The 22480-nt window shown below is 39.8% G+C and overlaps 1 protein-coding gene across 2 annotated transcripts in view; it reads right to left on the bottom strand.

Annotated features, from left to right (window-relative positions):
* Nucleotides 1-19362, bottom strand: part of ZDHHC13 (zinc finger DHHC-type palmitoyltransferase 13) — a 59419-nt gene extending 40057 nt beyond the window's left edge. The window contains exon 1 of one of the 2 annotated variants that reach the window (XM_055282165.2): nt 19218-19362. In XM_055282165.2, coding sequence (XP_055138140.1) covers nt 19218-19244 — 27 coding nt within the window. In that variant the 5' untranslated portion in view covers nt 19245-19362. The remainder of the gene's footprint in view (nt 1-19217) is intronic. The other variant, XM_055282166.2, reaches the window with a different exon arrangement.
* Between the last annotated feature and the right edge of the window lie 3118 nt (nt 19363-22480).

Below are 22480 nucleotides of genomic sequence, written 5' to 3' on the forward strand. Positions count from 1 at the left end.
CAATGGCAACAAAAGCCAAAATCGACAAATGGGATCTCATTAAACTAAAGAGCTTCTGCACAGCAAAAGAAACTATCATCAGAGTGAACAGGCAACCTACACAATGGGAGAAAATTTTTGCAACCTACTCATCTGACAAAGGGCTAATATCCAGAATCTACAATGAACTCAAACAAATTTACAAGAAAAAAACAAACAACCCCATCAAAAAGTGGGCAGAGGACATGAACAGACACTTCTCAAAAGAAGACATTTATGCAGCCAAAAAACACATGAAGAAATGCTCATCACTGGCCATCAGAGAAATGCAAATCAAAACCACAGTGAGATACCATCTCACACCAGTTAGAATGGCCATCATTAAAAAATCAGGAAACAACAGGTGCTGGAGAGGATGTGGAGAAATAGGAACACTTTTACACTGTTGGTGGGACTGTCAACTAGTTCAACCATTGTGGAAGTCAGTGTGGCGATTCCTCAGGGATCTCGAACTAGAAATACCATTTGACCCAGCCATCCCATTACTGGGTATATACCCAAAGGACTATAAATCATGCTGCTATAAAGACACATGCACACATATGTTTATTGAGGCACTATTTACAATAGCAAAGAGTTGGAACCAACCCAAATGTCCAACAACGATAGACTGGATTAAGAAAATGTGGCACATATACACCATGGAATACTATGCAGCCATAAAAAATGATGAGTTCGTGTCCTTTGTAGGGACATGGATGAAACTGGAAACCATCATTCTCAGTAAACTATCACAAGGACAAAAAACCAAACACCGCATGTTCTCACTCATAGGTGGGAATTGAACAATGAGAACTCATGGACACAGGAAGGGGAACATCATGCTCCAGGGACTGTTGTGGGGTGGGGGGAGGGGGGAGGGACAGCATTAGGAGATACACCTAATGCTAAATGACGAGTTAATGGGTGCAGGAAATCAACATGGCACATGGATACATATGTAACAAACCTGCACATTGTGCACATGTACCCTAAAACCCTAAAGTATAATAAAAAAAATATATAAGATCAATTATCCATTCTGTGGATTATGAATGCATTTTATTTCTCCTTTCCATTACCACAGCCTTTTGGGTTCATTATCACCTCTAGGGCAGATGGGTAGATGATCAACTAAGATGAGCAATTTTGACACTTGTTGACAACTTTGCTAAAATATTTGGTGGACAAACAGGCAGGCAGAGGGAGTTAAAATCTTTAGCACAAATGATGCTCACTAAATCACTTTAATATCCCCAAAGACTTAGTTTTACTTGAGAGAAGGACTCTTTCAGCTAAAGATGTGGGATGCTCAAAGTTTCTCTTTCCTAAAAGCACAAATATACCAACTGTACACATTATTTACATATATTCTAAATACATTTTAAAAAGACTCTACAGTGTGACCCTAATCACAGTGATATCTTTGACTACTCATTTACATACTAACCAATCTTCTAAACTCATAGGCTATTCAGATTTCCAAGTAGAAATAGATTCATGTTAAAGTAATCAACTTCAATAAAACATATTATATTGCATTCTCTAAAGAAATGATACCTTAAAGAGAAACCTCCCTGAATTAGTACTTTTTTTAAAAATGTATTTATTTATTGGGAGGGGGTCTTCCTCTGTTGCCCACGCTGGAGTGCAGCAGTGTGATCATAGCTCACTGCAGCCTCGAATTCCAGGGCTCAAGCAATCCTCCTGCCTCAGCCTCCTAAGTAGCTGAGACTACAGGCACATGCCACCATACCCAGATAATTTTTTTTTCCTTTTTAATTTTTTTTATTATACTTTAAGTTCTGGGATATATGTGAAGAACGTGCAGGTTTGTTACATAGGTATACACGTGCCATGATGGTTTGCTGCACCCATCAACCTGTTATCTACATTACGTATTCCTCCTAATGCTATCCCTCCCCTTGCCCCCCATCCCCTGACAGGCCCCAGTGTGTAATGTTCCCCTCCCTGTGTCCATACATTCTCACTGTTCAACTCCCACTTATGAGTGAGAACAGGCAGTGTTTGGTTTTGTGTTCCTGTGTTACTTTGCTGAGAATGATGGTTTCTAGCTTCATCCATGTCCCTACAAAAGAAATGAACTCATTCTTTTTTATGGCTGCATAGTATTCCATGGTGAATATGTGCCACATTTTCTTTATCCAGTCTATCATTGATGGGCATTTGGGTTGGTTCCAAGTCTTTGCTATTGTGAATGGTGCTGCAATAAACATAATGTGTGCATGTGTCTTTATAGCAGAATGTTTTATAGTCCTTTGGTATACCCAGCTAATTTTTTAGTTTTTATTTTTGTAGAGACAGAGTCTTACTATGTTGCCCAGACTGGTCTTGAACTCCTGGCCTCAAGTGATCCTCTTGCCTCTGCTTCCCAAACTGTTGGAATTACAGGTGTAAGCCAGCACACCTGACCTGAATTAGTGCTTATAAGCAAATTTAGTTACCCATCTACAACTTTAAAAAACCTGATTTTTAAATAAATGTATCAGAAATTATATCTTCAAAATAGTCTCCTCAGGAGATTATTAGTTATTCCAATAGCATTGCCTTGAAATGTTTTCAGAATTTCCTTTCTGAAACTGTCCTCAGAGCCATATAAAAGAGACTCATATTTTTAAACTCTGAATATCTGAAAATATTATGATTTATTATACAGAGTGAAGTATATAAAACATATATGTATATATATGGACTTCTTCTTTTGTAAAGAGTAAAGAATAAATATAAAATGAACCTCCATGAAACCACTACCTAAGTCAAGATATAGAACTGGGCCAGCACCTTAGAAGACTGCCCGGACACATGCTACGCTCCACCACATCCCCACACTAAAAGAACAATTTCCTGACCTCTGTTACAATCAATTTTTGTTTTTCTTTATAGTTTTATCTCTAATGTATGCAACCCTAAAAAGTACAGTTCAGCTTTACATTTTTTAATCTTTGTACAAATGGAATCTATCATGTGTATTCTCTATCATCTGTTTTGCTTAACATTAGACTTACAAGCTTCATCCATATTGTTATGAAAGCTACAACAGGTTCAATTTCATTGCTGTATAACATTCCAATACAGTAACATACTACAATTAATTTATCAATTTTACTATGGCTGGATATTTGGATTGTTCCCAGTTTGGGGCTATTATAAAAAAAATATATTGCTATGCATATTCTTGTACATGTCTCTAGGTATATATATGTTTGTGTGTGTGTGTATATATATGTGTGTGTGTGTGTGTGTGTATATATGTAAACAATTCTCAAGAGCATATATCTGGAAGTGGAACTGTTGGCTTTGAAGATATGCTTAACTCATCTTCAAAATGGTTGTACCAGTTAAACTTTCCCGGGCAGGGTATGAGTGCTTCTGTTGCTCTAATCCTTACCAACACTTGGTATCAGACTCCATAACTTTTGCCAATCTGATGAATGTGTAAACATATCCTGCAGTGATAATAATTTGTATTTCCCTATAATTATCAAGTTGTATATTTCTTCATGTTTACTGGACATTCTGAGTTCTTTTATAAAGTACATACTTAAGCAATTTGTCCATTTTTGTGTTTTTACTGGGTTTCTCTCTTTTTCTTCTTGAATGGTAGCCCTTATACATTCTGGTTACTCTTTGTTGGCTATATATTAGTTAAAAATGAAGTAGAGCCTTCTACTTCTGTGCATGATGGAATAACTAGGATTGCACTTAACCTCTTGCTTTCTTGCTATAATAAAGAAACCTAGAAAAGTGAACAAAATATATGAAGTAAACTGTATTCAGACTTCGGACAATGAGAACAGTAAGACTGTGATTGCCAAGATATGAGGAAAAAAATAACAAAACAAAAACACAAGGTGAGCCTCACCACCATCCCAGCAATTTTGCAATCATGGGCACTGAGAGGAAAACTCTTCATTTTAGAGCCCAGGAGCCTTGCTAAATTGAGGAGACAGAAATTTGAGATCAGAGAGGCTGAGATAGATGGCAGTTGTGGGCACATTTCAAGAGAGAAGTGAGCCAACCAGAAAAAAAGGGGGCTCCAAAAAATCTGTATAGGAGGCCCATTGAGTCTTTGCAGAGTATTAGGACAAGCTATGTATAGAGGGAAACTTGACAAGGATAGGCAAAAAAATGACTGGAGATTTGTAAACTGAACAATTACTGGAGTTTATACATAGCAGGAAGATGTTCAAACTCTGATCAGCCAAAATGGAGAGTCTTTGATGATCCCTTGGGTTATTCAGTGGAGATATCAGAGGGCCACACCTTAGAAAGAGGGCCAAACTATATCTGGAAAAAGGCTACCCTAGAACCACTCTAGAGAAGCCTAAAATCAGACTTCAAAGGACTCAAATTGAGCAACATTAACTTTACTGCCTGCCAAACAATATCCAATAGTCTTTAAAGAGAGGCAACAAATACCAGATACTCATCAACATGCATTCACAAAGTCTACTATCAAATCAAAACTCACTAAACATGTCAAGAAGCAAGAAAAACGTGATCCATAGCCAGAAGAAAAGAACCAGACCTTGAAACTATAAAGATGACAAAATTAGCTGAAAAAGACATTAAAACAGCTAATATAAGTATGTATAAGTATTTAAAGGAAAACATTAACAAAATGAGCAAAGAAATTGAAGATATGACAAAAGATCTGGTTAGAATGTCTGCGGATAAAAATCAATCACCTTGTAATCCCAGCACTTTGCCAAGGCAGGCAGATCACCTCAGGTCAGGAGTTCAAGACCAGCCTGACCAATATGGTGAAACCCTGTCTCTACTAAGAATACAAAAATTAGCTGGGCATGGCGGCGCATGCCTGTAATCCCAGCTACTTGGGAGACTGAGGCAGGAGAATCACTTGAACCTGGGAGGCAGTTGCAGTGAGCCAAGATCACGCCACTGCACTCCAGCTGGGCACCAGAGTGAGACTCTGTCTCAAAAGAGAAAAAAAAAATCAATCTCTAAAATACAAATTACACCAGATGAGATTAACAGCAGATTAAACAGTATAGAAGAAAAGACCATTTAAATTGAAGAAACAACAATGAAAAGTATCCAAAATGCAGCACAGAGAGAAGATGACTGAAGATGTATAACTGGAGTTCCAGAAGAGAGGGAAGTTTTTTTAATATTTGAAGAAATAATAGTCAAAAATCTTCCAAATTTGGTGAAAATTATAAACTCACAGTAACTAGAAGTTTAATGGATCCCAAGTAGGATAAGCCCCGAAATCCTACACCAAGACATATCATAATCAAATCACTAAAAACCAGTAATAAAGAGATCTTAAAATCAGTCTGGACGCTTTGGGAGGCCGAGGCAGGCAGTTCACGAGGTCAGGAGTTCAAGACCAGCCTGGCCAATATGGTGAAACCCCATCTCTACTAAAAGTACAAAAAAATTAGCCAGGCGTGGTGGCGGATGCCTGTACTCCCAGCTACTCAGGAGGCTGAGGCAGGAGAATGGCGTGAACCAGGGAGGCGGAGCTTGCAGTGGGCGGAGATGGTGCCACTGCACTCCAGCCAGGGCGACAAAGCAAGACTCCATCTAAACAAACAAACAAACAAAAATTAGCTGGGCATGGTGGCGTGCACCTGTGGTCTCAGCTACTCGGGAGGCTGAGGCAGAAGAATCACTTGAGCCCAGGAGGCGGAGGTTGCAGTGAGCCAATATCGCACCACTGTACTCCAGCCTGGGTGACAGAAGGAAATTCCCTTTCAAAAAAAAAAAAAAAACAGTCTGGAAAAATCAGACACATATGTTCAAAGAAGCAAAGATAAGAATACACTCAGACTTCTCATCAGACATAAGGCAAGCCAGAAAACAACAGCACAACAGTTTTAAAGAGCTTACTATGCAACCTAAGCAGTGTTTACAGGGAATTTGTAGCTTTAAATGCTTATATTAGGGAAAAAAAGGGGCCTACAGTAAGTTATCTAAGCTTTCACGTTAATAATCTAGAGAAAGAAAATTAAACTCGAAGTGGATACAAGAAGAAGAATATAAAAATAGAAGGAATTCGTTAACTATAAAACAGAGAAACAATACAGAAAATCATTGAAGCCAAAATCTGTTTTCTAAAAAGAATAAGTCAATAAAAGTGATAAACCTTTGATCAGTTTGATCAAGAAAAATGAAAAAGTATCAATGACAAATATCAGGTTTAAAAAAGAGACATCACTACAAGAGCCTACAAATTTTGAAAGGATAAAAAGGGAATATTTTGAACAACTTTATGTCAATAAATTAGCAATTTAAGTGAAATATACAAACGCCTTAAAAGACACACATTATCAAAATGGATCTTAAAAGTAATAAATAACATAATATCTATTAAATAAATTTGATTCATAATGAAAATCTTTCTCATAAAAAACTCCAGACCCATATAACTTAACTAGTTAATCCTATCAAATATCTAAGGAAGAAATAATACTAACTCCTTCAGAAAACAGAAGAGATAATGCTTCCCAGCTCTTTTTTTTTTTTTTTAAGACGGAGTCTCGCTCTGTCACCCAGGCTAGAGTGCAGTGGCACGATCTCGGCTCAAGGCAAGCTCCGCCCCCCGGATTCACGCCATTCTCCTGCCTCAGCCTCCCGAGTAGCTGGGACTACAGGTACGTGCCACCACATCGGCTTTTTGTATTTTTAGTAGAGACGGGGTTTCTCCGTGTTAGTCAGGGTGGTCTCAATCTCCTGACCTCGTGTTCCGCCCGCCTCGGCCTCCCAGAGTGCTGGGATTACAGGCGTGAGCCACTGAGCCCGGGCCCCAGCTCATTTTATGAGGCAGAATCACTACATACCAAAACCAACAAAGACATTACAAGTAAAGAAAACTATAGGCCCAGTATCCCTCATGAACACAGATACAAAAATCCTAAACAAAATATTACGGTGAATCTAGTAATATATAAAAAAGACTGTACATCACAACCCAGCTTAAACATTTGAAAATAAATCAGTGCAACCCACCATATTAATGAATAAGATGAATATTCATATTAACAGAATAAAATATATATTCAAATATATAACAGTAAAAAATATATATTCATCATAGTAGAATAAGGCATTTAACAAAATTCTTTATATGAAAATTCTTTCTGTAAAGCATATGACAAAATTTGTAAAATCTTTCAACACAAGGGAAAAGAAGGGAACCTCCTCAATCTAATAAAGAACATTTACAAGAAATCTACAGCTACCATCACACTGAATGGTACAAGACCATTTTTACTCCAAGACTGGAAACAAAGCAAAGATGCTCATTATCACCACTTCCAATTAACACTGTACTAAAGTACCAGACAGCATAATAAAGAAGGGAAAAGAATAAAAATGCATACAGATTAGAAAAGAAGTAAATCCATTTTTACTTGCAAAAACATGATCATATGCATAGAAAATCCTAAGGAATCTTTAAGAAAATGTTTACACTAGCATCAAAAGGGTAAAATACTTTAAATGCTTTTATACTATACCCTGAATTTTTTGGTGTGTTCAGTGGGAGGGTTACATCAAATATAGCCATGCTTTCATTAACAATGAGGATATATTCTGAGAAACATATCATTAGGCTATTTCATTCTTGTGCAAACATCACAATGCGTATTTACGCAGACCTAGGCAGTACAGCATATTACACACTTAGGCTAGATGGTATAAACTATTGCTCTGAACAACATTGTACGTGTGGTCTGGCATTGATTGAAACATTATGGGATGTATAAACATACCTAGAAAATTGCTATAAATGAAAACTGATTTATTATTTTATAATCTCATCTTGCTTTTTACCATCAATAAAGTTACCTAGCTTTCACCTACCTTATCACCAAACCTATTTCTGTGAACTTTTCAGTTTAAAAAGAAAATCATTCTCTAAGGATGAACACACAATTGAGAATAAAAAATTGAAGACATTTGAAATAACGTGCCAAAGTCAATTCTCCAAGGGTTCCAAAAAGTTTTAAGAATGAAAGTTTTTTAAATTTCATTTTTTAAAAGACAGTTTTTAAATTTCTTTTAGAAATTGTTAATTTTAAAGAAAGTTTTTACAGGACAAGGATGCCTGCTCTCAGCACTTCTATTCAACACAGTATTGGCAGTCCTGTCCAGAACAATCAGGCAAGAGAAAGAAATAAAGGGCATCCAAATAGGAAGAGAGGAAGTCAAGCTATCCCTGTTTGCAGATAACATGATTCTATATCTAGAAAACCCTACAGTCTTGGCCCAAGAGCTCCTTCAGCAGATAAACAACTTCAGCAAAGTTTCAGGATACAAAATCAACGTACAAAAATCGCTAGCATTCCTATACAACTATCAAGCCGAGAGCCAAATCAGGAAGGTAACCCCATTCACAACTGCCACAAAAAGAATAAAATACCCAGGAATACAGCTTATCAGGGAGGTGAAAGACCTCTACAATGAGAATTACAAAACACTGCTCAAAGAAATCAGAGAAGACACAAACAAATGAAAAGACATCCCATGCTCCTGGATAGGAAGAATCAGTATCATGAAAATGGCCATACTGCCCAAAGCAATTTACAGATTTAATGTTATCCTTGTCAAATTACCAAAGACATTCTGCACAGAACTAGGAAAAAACTATTTTAAAATTCATATGGAACCAAAAGAGAGCCTGAATAGCCAAGGCAATCCTAAGCAAAAAGAACAAAGCTGGAGGAATTACATTACCTGACTTCCAACAATACTATAGCACTATAGTAACCAAAACAGCATGATACCGGTACAAAAACAGACTCATAGACGAATTGAATAGAATAGGAAGCCCAGAAACAAGGCTGCACACCTATGACCATCAGATCTTCAACAAAGCTGATAAAAACAAGCAATGGGGAAAAGACTCCTTATTCAATAAATGGTGCTGGGATTACTGGCTAGCCATATGCAGAAAAAATTGAAGCTGGACCCTTTCCTTACACCATATACAAAAATCAACTCAACATGGATCAAAGATTTAAATGTAAAATCCAAAACTATAAAAACCCTAGAAAAAAACCTAGGACATACCATCCTGGATATAGGAATGGGCAAAGATTTCATAACAAAGATGCCAAAAGCAATGGCAACAAAAGCAAAAATTGATAAGTGGGATCTAATTAAACTAAAGAGCTTCTGCGCAGTAAAAGAAACTATCAACAGAGTAAACAGACATCCTACAAAATGGGAGACAATATTTGCAAACTATGCATCCAACAAAGGTCTAATATCCAGCATCTATAAGGAACTTAAATTTACAAGAGAAAACCAAACCCCATTAAAAAGTAGGTAAAGAATATCATCAACAGACACTTTTCAATAGAAGACATAAATGCAGCCAACAAGCATATGAAAAAAAGCTCCACATCACTGCATTAGAGAAATGCTAATCAAAACCACAAAGAGATACCATTTCACACTAGTCAGAATGCTATTATGAAAAAGTCAAAAAATAAGAGATGCTGGGAAGGTTACAGAGACAAAGGAATGCTTATACACTGGTGATGGGAGTGTAAATTAGTTCAACCATTGTGGAAAGCAGTATGGCGATTCCTCAACGAGCTAAAAGCAGGACTACCATTCAACCCAGCAATCCCATTACTGGGTATATACCCAGAGGACTATAAATCATTCTACCATAAAGACACAGGTATGTGAATGTTGACTGTAGCACTATTCACAATAGCAAAGACATGGAATCAACGTACATGCCCATCAATGACAAACTGGATAAAGAAAATGTAGTACATATAAACCATGGAATACTATGCAGCCATAAAAAAGAATGAGATCATGTCTTCTGCAGGAATACAAATGGAGCTGGAGGCTATTATCCTTATGCAGGAACAGAAAACCAAATACTGCATGTTCTCACTTATAAGTGGGAGCTAAATGATGAGAACTCATGAACACAAAGAAGGGAACAGCAGGCTGGGCATGGTGGCTCATGCCTGTAATCTCAGCACTTTGGGAGGCCAAGGCGGGTGGATCACTTGAGGTAAGGAGTTCAAGAACAGCCTGGTCAACATGGTGAAACTCCATCTCTACTAAAAAAAAAAAAAATTAGCCAGGGTGGTAGTTTGTGCCTGTAGTTCCAGTTACTTGGGAGGCTGAGGCAGGAGAATCGCTTGAACCTGGGAGGCAGAGGTTGCAGTGTGCCGAGATCACGCCACTGCACTCCAGCTTGGGTGACAGAGCAAGACTCCATTGCAAAAAAAAAAGAAGAAGGGAACAACAGACACCGGGGTATACTGGAGGGTGGAGGGTGGAGGGTGGGAGGAGGGAGAGGAGCAGAAAAAATAACTACTAGGTACTAGGCTTAATACTGGGGTAATGAAATAATCTATACAACAAACCCCCATGACATAAGTTTGTATATATAACAAACCTGCACATGTACCCCCAAACCTAAAATAGAATTTTTTAAAAGAAAGTTTTAAAATTTTCAGTTTTACTTAAATGAGTCCATAACCCCTCAAGGGGTTATTTTGAAGGGGCACTGTTTTTAAAAAGTTAATTTACAGTAAAATTAACTTTGGTATACAGCTGTATGAATTTTAACCCATGTATGTATGGAGTCATGTAACCACCACCATCATCCTTTGTAGTCATACCCTCCCAACCAACTCTTGGCAACCACTGATCTGTTGTCATTAATTCTGTCTTTCCCAGAATGTCATATAATGGAATCATACAGTACACAACCTTTTAGGAGGGGCTTCCTCCACTCAGCACAGTGATGCTGAGATTTATCCAAGTTGTTGTATGTTATCAATAATTCCTTCTTTTTTATTGCTGTGTAGTATCCCACTATATGGGTGCATCACAGATAATCTATCCAAACAATCTGCGTGGGTTGTTTCCCAGCTTTTGGCAATTATAAATAGAGCTGCTAAAAATATTCACGGACAAACTATTGTGTAAACATGCTTTCATTTCTCTAAGAGTAAGACTGCTTGGCCATATGTTAGGTATATTTAAATTTATGAGAAACTGCTAAACTATTTTCCAGACTGGCTATATCACCTTGCATTGCCACTAACAACTATAAGAGTTACAATTGTTCTGCATTCTCACCAGCACTTGGGATTGTCAGTCTAATAGATGTATAGGGGCATCTCATCATGGTCTTAATTTGCATATCCTTAACGGCTAATGAAGTTGAGCATCTTTTCACATGCTTATTTGCCATCTGTATATCTTCTCTGGTGAAGTGTATGTTCAAGTCTTTTGTCCATTTTTTAACTGAGCTGTTTTCTTACTGTTTTGAGAGTTCTTTATATTATATATTCTAGATACACGTCTTTTGTCAGATATGTGATTTGCAGATATTTTCTCCTGGTCTGTACCTTACCTTCCCATCTCTTAAAAGTCTGTTTCATAGAGCAGAAGTTTTAAATTTTAAAAAAGTCCAGTTTATCAATTTGTTCTTTTATGGATTGTACTTTTGGTGTCACGTCTAAAAACTACTATCTTGGGGTCACAATTCCTCTGTTCAGAGAGTTGTCTCTCAGTGTTTCTGGTGCCTCTGCTGCCAGGAAATCCCTTTGCAGCTCCTTGAGCTTTAACTAGATAGCTTCTCATAGAGCACTTGTTGTCTGCACTGATACTTATTTCCAGGGCTCAAGTCAAGGCTGGGGGCAAATCAGAGAGAAAAAAGGTAAATCAGCTACTGATTTGGTGGTTTTTGAATTCCGGTCTTTTTCTACTTCAGTCCACCTGCTTTTCTGAATAGGTAAATTCTGATTTATCTGGTAAATAACCAATACGCTCCCACACACACAGCTAAAAATAAACATGTAGGTAGTTAGATTAAAATGTAAATAACAACATTACTTTAGGATGCTTTTCCTGATATCACAGTAATTATATTCAATTGGAAGAAGGCAAAAGGTTGAGGAAAAGAACTATACTCAAAATTTCTAGAATCTTAACAAGTAACAGGTATAACAAAAAGTACAGCTAAGATTGACAAAAAAAATCAGTGTATTTTTATATAAAAAAATTTTACTAGAATTTTAAAACTATAGAATGATACATGTTAATTTTAAAGATCTAGCAATACAGAAGTGAATATAGGGTTAACAATCTGGACTCTTTCCTCTTCAATACTGTACCACCAGAGATAACCACTATAAAAACTGGGTGCATCTTCCCTCATTATGTATATATATTTTAACATATATAATATTGTGCTATATACATACATACATACACATTTTTAATCATTTTCTTCTTATACTTATTGAACAAAGAATAGGATCACATTATACACATTATTCTTCAACTTGCTTTTCTCATGTAACAATATATCATGTACAGTCCTGCAGTTCAGTAATATTTTACTATTGTTCCATTGTATATAGATCTAGCATAATTCATTCAACCATTCCCCTTTGGTTAGAGACACAGGTTGATTTCAGCCTTTCACGTCTATACACAATCCAATCAACACCCTGGGCATTCTAATTCTATAGGATTGATTCCCCAAAATAGGACTGTTGAGTCAAAAAACGTGCATTTTAAACATAAGTAGATTCTGACCAAATACTCTCCCCAATTCACAGTCCCAATAGCAAAGTATATACGTATTCTTTCTGCCTACAAACCTTCCCAGAACTGAATATTATCAATCTTTTTACAACCTTGACAATTTGATGGCTAAAAATGGCATCCTATTTTTCATTTGTACTCCCCTAGTTGCTAATGAGTCTGAGTGTTTTGTTTGTGGTTGTTGTTGTCGTTGTTGTCAGGTATACTGGCTCTCCATATTTCTCTTTTGTGGATTGCCTTTTTATAGTCTACTTGTTTTTCTAATGAATTGTACATATCTCTTTGTAGGTTAGAAAGAGTAATCCTTTTTTGTTTTGTTTTTGAGATGGGGTATTACTCTGTCACCCAGGCTGGAGTGCAGTGGCACCATCAAAGCTCACTACAGCCCTATCTGCTGGACTCAAGTGATCCTACCACCTGACCCACCCTGTAGGTAGGACTATAGGCAAGCACTACCACATCTTGCTGATTTTTTTCTTCTTCTGTAGACAGGTCTCGTTATGTTGCCCAGACTGGTCTTAAACTCCTGACCTCAAGTTATCCTTCCGTCTTGGCCTCCCAAAGCACTAGGGTTACAGGTATGAGCCACCACACCTGACCCTGACCCTTTGTTTATACACAGATTTTTGATCACGGAAAATTGACTCATTCTAGATACAAATTTGTTGCTTCTCATACTATGTTAAGGCATTAAGGACAACAGCTTTATTTTTCATGTACAAAGTTGAGGAGGCTTACCTGTTTTAATGTGAAGAATATCCATAATTAAGAGCATTTGTTTAGTCGGCAATTAATTACTGTGTATTTACGATGTACAATTATGCTAAGGGCATAGAAGACATGGGTGTCTATCCTCCAGGAGTTTAAGTCTAATAAGGGAGATATGTCAGAGACAGAGTAGAAAACAGGAGATATCTTCTGTTCATGTCATCATTGTTTACCCAAATCCAGATCAAAGTAAAACCTAAAAATGACTATATTCAAAGCTTGTGTTTGAAGTCAATCATCTACAAAGTGAGGAAAGTACACTCAAGGCCATATATGCAGTAACCCACTAGGTGATGTGAGAAAATGTTAAAGCTTCTATTGTAATAACTTTTTATCTTTTTACTTAAAAACGAAAAATAAAATTTACAAATTTGAGTTTTTAAAGCTTTACCAAATTTATTTTTTCTTTTTAGCACACCTCTGCTGGCAGGAAAGCTTTACTAATTTTTAACAACAGCAGTCTCATTTATCGGTATGCCAAGCAGGTCACTCCTTATACTCTGTTTACAAGGTAACCTGGGGGCAGAGAAAGCTTCCACAAACAGAGAGTTGACAGTAGGACCTTCAGCATTTTACAATATATATTAGATTATTTTCAAATTATATTGTTAAATTTTAACTAAATGACCTCTCCCAAAATGAGCAAGTAGCTTAAGCTGATTTCTACAAAGAAGCCATGAATTGAGGTAATAATAATAATAAGCACAAGCAAATAAGAAAATAGCAGATCAGGAACTCTTCATCAGACACATGAAATATAAACAAAGATGATCTAATCCAATCTGACAAATCAGTACCCCCTTGGAAAAAATTCAAAATTCTCAAGAGGCTAAATTGAGGCAGATTTATAACCACCATCTTTAATTCAAATCTTGCCATGAACATACACTGAGCTATTAGTTAATGAATATAATTTAGAAATATATGTCAAATCGTACAATAACATGACCCATGACAATATGAAATTGGCCGCCAGCTCCTATCCCCATGTTCAAACAGAAGAGAGCTGAAATTTTTATTTTTCTGTGAAGTTTTCTATGAAGCAAGGTCAGGAAAACGAGGACAAGGACATGACAGAGAAGAAGACAGGTAACCTTCAGTCTCAAAAGATAGGGAAGAAGACACATTGAGTCCCTGCTTCCACAGTAGTCTCTCAGCCTAATCTCTCCTGATTGCACTGATGACACGGGCCAAATAACCAGATTCCTCGTACCGCCACATTGGCTGTATGATTGTGGCAAATCGTCTACTCTATTTTTGGCTCATTTCTACATTTGTAAAATGAAAGGGATATATCAATACACCCATAAAGCTCCTTCTAAGTCTCATGTTGCATGGTCCTAAGCAGAGCTGTTACAATAGTCACTATTGACTTGTGAATTGGTCAAGACTTTACTGCATGAACAAACACACTACATGGATAAAGAAGCTTAACTGCTACATGGCTGCCTACAATGTTAAGGTAACAGAACAGACTAAGCAAATTCTCATGATGCCAGCCAACTCCCAAGAGTTTTCATTAATTATTCATTGAGGGAAATATAAAGAACACCTATACAAATCACAGAAGTAGGTAATCAGGGATAAAAAATGAATAAGACAAAATTCCTTCCATAATTCATTCATTCTAGACATTTACTGAATGCCTACTATGTGCTGGGCACTATTGTAGACACAGCAATATGGCAATGAACAACAGACAAGGCCCTTGGTTTTCAAGGAATTTATATTCTAGTTAGGGATATACTCCCTTCCCCACTTTCAGAGCAGAGTAAAATACAGACTGCTCCTCAGACCTTGAACTAAAGAATGGGTGGATTCCAAGTGGCAGCAATCAAACAAGATCATATCATGACTGGACTACCTGAGTAGCAATGAAAATGCACTGCATCAGGAGCCCTGACACCTGGGCTCTGCTAACTTGCTATGAACCTTTGGAAAGTAAGTTATTATTTTTGAGTCTTGAATTCATGGGAAAAGTTAAAGGGCTAGACTAGATAAATGGTTCTCAAACCTTCCAAATGCCATGGACCTTTTTGAAAATGTTACCAAAATTAAGGCCTCTCTACTTAAGAGAAATGCACAACTGCACATGTAAACTAACTTTTCAGGATGTTCACTAATTTCAAGATGTTCACTAACGCCCTGAAGCTTATCCTATATGCCAGTTTAAGAATCTCTCAACTAGGTAATTCACTGAAAAGCCTTCCAGCTCCAAGTATTCTATGATTCCATTCCATTTGACTTCCTCTAGTCTTCCTAGGATTCCAGTCTACAACTGCCTCAAGATACTAGAATAAAATGTTTTTTTGTTTTTGTTTTAATTAAGATACACAGGGAAAAAAAATTTAAAGAGGGAAAAAAGAGGGATACCAAGAAAGAGATATGTAGCTAGCTCACTGTCCTCCACAGAAGAGTGAAAAGCAGAACAAGATATTATGAAAATTATCTAACAGACATACGAATACATGTGTGCTAATTTTTATAACATAGCCTCAAAATTATTTGCTACTTCTCCGTCAAGAGGTAAAGGTCTATGTCCCTTCCTCTTGACTCTGAGCTTTGTGACTACCTCACTAACAATGTATTTCAGAAGTGATGCTGTGCCAGTTTGCAGGCTCAGGCCTTAGAAACTGGCAGCTTCTTCTTCCTGGCTCTTTCATTAGGTGGTCACTAATGGAACTCAGGCACTATACTGTGCAGATGCCCAGGCCACGTGTACGTGTCTCTACTGAAAGTTAACTGCCAGATGTAAATGAAGACACTTGTAGATACTGGCCCCAGCTCTCAAGTCATCTCCAGCTTATGAGTCTTTGCAGCTGAGGCTCTAGACATGGTGGAACAGAAACAAACCAATCCTGCTGCAGTCTCTCCAAGTCCCTGACACACAGAGTCCACGAGCACGACAAAGGCTGTTTTATACCACTACGTTTTGGGGTGGTTTCTTACACAGTAAATAACTAGGGCATCTTTAAGCTCTGAGGGATCGTGTAATACTTCTCACACAGAGATTTCATGAATGAGATTATTTTTCCAAATTGTATATAAGAATTGTTAAAGTTATAGTGGGCATTAATTTAGGCCAAAATCAAGATTTAGAAAACCACACTCAAACTCCAATGACAGGCATTATCCTGCCAGATTATCGAATAAAAAGAGAGTGAGAGAGAAGGAGCGAGTCAGTGAGAGAGAAATATGTGACATTCATTAAAAGTTCTCATGTCATTAAAGTTCTCATTAACAGAAGTACCAGAGTTTAGTTTCCAAGTTCATTCATTGACAAGTATTTACAGAGTACTCATCAGTGCTAGGCATTTTTCCAGATGCCAGGCACACATCAGTGAACATAACAGACAAAAATCACTGTCCTTATAGCACTAACATTCAGTGGAGGAGAAAGAAACAATAAACAAGACCAGTAAGTATGTTAAATGGTGTTAAATGCTGAGGAGAAATCTAAAGCAAGGAAGGAGGCCAGGGAGTGTTGCTGGTAGTGCTGATGATGGAAAAGGCTTGCAATTTTAAATACGGGGGTCACAGAATGCCACACAGAGGTGACATTTGTGTCAAGACCTTAAAAAGGTGGGGGAATAAGCCAAGTGGGCACACAAGGAAAGAGCATTCCAGGAGTAAGTACGAAAGACTCTGAGGCTGGTGTGGCTGGGGATGACCGGGCAAGCAAGACAGTAAAAGATGAGGTCAGGCTGGGAGTGGTGGCTCACACCTGTAATGCCACCACTTTGGGAGGCCGAGGCAGGTGGATCACAAGGTCAGGAGATCAAGACCATCCTGGCCAACATGGTGAAACCCCATCTTACTATACAAAAAATTAGCAGGGTGTGGTGGTCCGCGCCTATAGTCCCAGCTACTTGGGAGGCTGAGGCAGGGGAATCGCTTGAACCCGGGAGGCAGAGACTGCAGTGAGCCAAGATCGTGCCACTGCACTCCAGCCTAGTGACAGAGCAAGACTCTGTCTGAAAAAAAAGATGAGGTCAGAAAGGAAACTGCAGACCTGATTGTATAGGCAAATCCTGGCAAAAATCCAACAGCACGGATCTTGGAATCAAAAGAACCAAATTCAATGAGAGCAGTGATGTTTTTGTCTGTTTTGTTCACTAATTTATCACAGCACCTAAAACGGTGCCTGGCAGACATTCAAAACACATTTGCTGAATGAACGACTGAAGTCTTGGCTCTATCATTTAGCAGCTATTTGACTTGTAGCAAGTGATTCCAGTTTTCTGAGTCTCTGTTCTCATCTTTTCATCTAAAATCAGATTAGATTTCATCTAAAATCAGAATAATCATTTCTCCCCACCTCATAGGATTATAGTGAGGATCAAAAATGGGGAAGTATTTTGCAAACCGCAAAGCAGTATATGTAGGTAAGGTCTTCACATTATTGAAAAAGTGAACAAGAGCAATTATTATTAACAACGACAATGATCTCTCTACCTTTCCCTACTAAATTCAACCACCAAATCATTCTCTCCCTCTCTATAGGCCATGGAACTGGGACAAGGCTAATCTTCCCTTCAGCATGAGAGAGTGAACTTTAAGCACTTGAAGGCTTCTGTAAATGAATGGCAGTAATTAAGACATAATAGTTACTCCTACCAACTTTGAGCCTCTCTGAGAAAAAGAATGAGGCGCTGTTTCCATGTGAAGATTCAACACCCTTTGGTAAAATCCAGTCTGCCTGAGAACTGTTTTTTTTCTGTCAAAATGCAAGAATAACCAATAAGAACACCTTGACATTTCCCCAGACATCTTGTCCCTCACTTAAACCTACACAAGACCTTGCTGAAAGAAGGGAAAGAGAGAGCATGAGGAATACTCTCGGGACTGGAAAAACGTTTTTAGAGATCAACTAATCCAATCATCCCAAACTGAGAATCTACCGCCTAACTCGCTCCAACTGAAGACAGCTTTAGTGTTCTCATCTGTATATTGGGATAATATCTTCTTAAGGATGCTTCAATTCTGGAATAAAATAATGCATATGAAAGCCTCTGGCATGGGTTATGCACTCGCTAAAACTGGCTGAATCTGGAAATTCTGCATTTATTCAATGAATATTAAGTGAACGTCTACAATATACTAGTCAGTACTCTAGGCACTAGGAAAGGGCCATAAGCAAAAAGCACAATAATCTTGTTCTCTTGGAGACAACATCTACCTCCTGTAACTTCCCCGACTGGCCCGCCTCGCTTCTTTGAAACTCCGTCTGGCTTTTATATAACACCTCCTCCACGGAATATTGTCCTTTGAGATTTTGCAGATGGCTATGGTGTACCTCCCCTCTCCACGCCCCTTTCCTCCATCCTAAACAAGCAGCCTTAATTATTTCAAGGAGTAAGCAAGGATGCGGAAACAGGAGCGAAAACTGGACTGGGTGGGGTGAAGGCGGGTGCCAAGGCGCCAGGGCTGAAAAAGAAATCAACAGAACCGCTCCGACTCCGGGCCAACGTCAAGACGGGCGGGTCCGAATCAGGTGTGTCACTTGACACTTCTCCCGGGAAGGGCCATCCTCCCCTCCCCAGGCCCACAGAGGTCCCCGCCGGGCTCCGGGTACCGGCCCCAGGGGGCGCCCTGGCCAGGGATGGAGGATGGAGGCTGGAGGCGCCGGCTCGGGCCCTCACCCGTCAGTCCTCGCCTTTTCTTCCCAGTCACCTCAGAGAGAATTTCCAGCATCGTTCTTGGTGTTTCCAGGCTCCCGCTTCCCAGACCCAGGCCCCGCCGCTCCCGAAACCCCCTCATCGAGCTGCCTCTCACCCACACCATCCTTTCCTCCACAGCTGCAGCCGCTCTCTCGGCCCCCGGGACAGCCACCGCCCGGCCGCACTCACCTGCGAGCCCAGCCCCGGCCCCTGCATCTCCCCAGGAGCCCACAGCGGCTGAGGCTACTAGGCAAGTAGCGACTGCCGCCAGCCGGCCAGCCCGCCTTGGCCGCCTCTTCTCCCACTTCCTGCTGGCGCCCTCACCTCCGCCGCTGCGGTCCCCGCTTGTGCCCTGAGCCGTCAATCGGTCCCGGAGAACCAATCCCAGCCCTCCATCGGCTAGGGGCGGGACTTTCTCGCCTCCAGGGAAGCCCACTGTGAAGAGCTCGCCAGAGGCTCCACCCCTGGCCCTCCCGTGCCGGTCGCTCCCCCAGCCCCAGCCCAGGACCGAGCGCCCCTGCCCCAGGTGCCACGGGCCCCAGATGTGCGTCCAGGGTCAGAATCAGACTGTTATTCCAACGTCAACCACCATCTATTGAGAGCAAATCTGGACTTGGCTGCTTAATTGCTAGATGACCTTGTGAAAGTCTCTTATTTTACCTCAATTTTCTCATCTGTGAAATGAGGAAAATAAGGGTACGTACTTCATGGAATTATCAGGAGGATTAAATGAGAAAACGCATGTAAAGCCCCTGAGCCAGTGCGTTACGCGATACATATAAAAAGGAATCAATAGATGTTGGCTGTTTAAATGTTTTCCACTTCATTTGTGTGATCTTGGGCAAGTCACCTCTACCGGCTGAGGTTCTGTTTCCTCAAACGAAACAAAAAATGAGTTTTACGGCGCAGGCTAGATGGGGAGTGGGCGAGAGCCTCCCACTTGAAGTGCACCTCTCCCCTGACCTCCACAACCCTTTGTGGAGGGCACTGGAGGAGCTGGCATTTAAGCCCCGTCCAGCTTGAAGGTCTATGAAACAAGCATTAGGGATGGCTCCTTCCCTTGGGGCATTCCAATGGGGCAGTGGGGCTCTCCTACCTCAGCCCCAAATAAACACTGGGGTTTTTCTAGCCCAGCACTTAACACAGTTCTTTGTAATGGTTCCTTAGATGTGTCTGTTGCCAGGTGGAACCAGATTAAGACCTTTAGAAGCTAATTTGAAAATGATCTGAAAACATTATGACTTCCTTATTTTATAAAAATAATACTAAATCATAAAATAAATATCTAGAAATCCAACAAAGTGCTGGGTTTTCCACGAAAAATATCGCTATGATACAATAAAATCATAGATGTATTACTATTGCTTTAGCGTCTGTGTCCTTTGGGCACATCAGCCCTGGCTTGTCCCCAAAAGCCCAAGCCCTTTAAGGACAGGAACCATGTCAGATCCATCTCTGAACTCCCGTGTCTAACACGGCACTGGGACATGGAAAATGCTCAGCACAATTTTAATGAATGATGGATGGATGTACAGGCGTGTCATTAATACACGGACAAATGGAGTGACAAGTAGAAGTGCAAGCAACTTCCACCGAAAGCCAGAGGAAAAAGCAATTAATTCCGACAGGTTAGGATGAGGCACTGGGTGAGGATTCACAGAGGAAGGAATGTTTGGGTTGGTCATTTTGCTTAACTAATAAGAGCTTTCTGGCTGGGCGCGGTGGCTCACACCTGTAATCCCAGCACTTTGGGAGGCCGAGGCGGGTGGATCACAAGGTCAGGAGATCGAGACCATCCTGGCTAACACGGTGAAACCCCGTTTCTACTAAAAATACAAAAAAAAAAAAAAAAAAAAAAAAAAATAGCCGGGCGTGGTGGTGGGCGACTGTAGTCCCAGCTACTCGGGAGGCTGAGACAGGAGAATGGCGTGAACCTGGGAGGCGGAGCTTGCAGTGAGCCGAGATCGCAATGCTACACTCCAGCCTGGGTGACAGAGGGAGATTCCGTCTCAAAAAAAAAAAAAAAAGCTTTATTTATTCATCACTTACTACGTGTTGGCACTGTGCTAGTGTTTTCACACATTATGTCTCATCCACGAGATGGATGTTATTTTCCCCATCTCCTGGGAGGGAGAAACTGAGGTTCAGGCTGATTCCATAAACCCCAAGTCACTCAGCAAGTAAGTAGTAAAGAGAGTATTCAAATCCAGGTTTCTTACTGCAAGCATTTTGGCTGAAGTAGTTTGTTTCTTTCATTTTCAAAGTCTGATTTAGAAGATGTTGTTGAAGTTGAGGGAGGCTTAAAATCTGTTTCAATGCCTCTGCACTGATATCCTAACACATTGGAAGATTTTGGAGCAACTAAATCCGAACACCCCACTCCTTAGCCAGGCTCCTGGTTTCCCTCTGCTCATGTTTTATGCTTCCAGTGAGCTATTTCAGATTAAGCATATCCATGTCTAATGGGTATATGAAACCAAACGCAGTGATAGCCTCTAACTGCCACCAATACCTCTCAACTTTGAAAATACCTTTGCTGGGATAGACTGAATTAAGAAAATGTGGCACATATACACCATGGAATACTATGCAGCCATAAAAAATGATGAGTTCATGTCCTTTGTAGGGACATGGATGAAGCTGGAAACCATCATTCTCAGCAAACTATCACAAGGACAAAAAACCAAACATCACATGTTCTCACTCATAGGTGGGAATTGAACAATGAGAACCCTTGGACACAGGAAGGAGGACATCATACACCGGGGCCTGTTGTGGGGTGGGGGGCTGCAGGAGGGATAGCATTAGAAGATATACCTAATGTAAATGATGAGTTAATGGGTGCAGCACACCGACATGGCACATGTATACATATGTCACAAACCTGCACATTGTGCACATGTACCCTAGAACTTAAAGTATAATAAAAAAAAAAGAAGAAGAAAATACCTTTGCTGGTAGACATAGCCTGCTAGAATAGTATGATGGTAGAAGAAGCAGGCTCCTGGAGCTGACTGCTTGAGCTGGAATCCCAGCTCCAGCACTTAGTATCTGCATGCCCTTGGGCAAGTTGTGAAGTCACTTGTGCTTCGGTTTCCTCATCTGTAAGAATGAGATAACAGTACAGTACTTACTTCACGGTGCTGTCAAGAGAATTAAATGAGCTAATGTATGTAAAGTACTTAGAGGAGGGTCTGGTACATACTAGGCATGATGTATATGTTAGCTATTCTCAGCATTGCCATCGTCATCCTTGTGAGTGGGTGTTGGGGAGGGCACTGACTATACCAGATGGGTGCTGTCATGCCAAGGGCCAAGGATAGAGATTCAGCAGGCCCGACTTCTGATTCAAGATTTGCCATCACTTTCTGTGTGTATTAGTTTCCTAGCACCGCCATAAGAAAGTACCACAGACTGAGTGGCTTAAACAAAAGAAATTTGTTCCACAGTTC

Source organism: Symphalangus syndactylus, chromosome 6, assembly GCF_028878055.3.
Source record: "Symphalangus syndactylus isolate Jambi chromosome 6, NHGRI_mSymSyn1-v2.1_pri, whole genome shotgun sequence".
Taxonomy (NCBI): Eukaryota; Metazoa; Chordata; class Mammalia; order Primates; family Hylobatidae; genus Symphalangus; species Symphalangus syndactylus.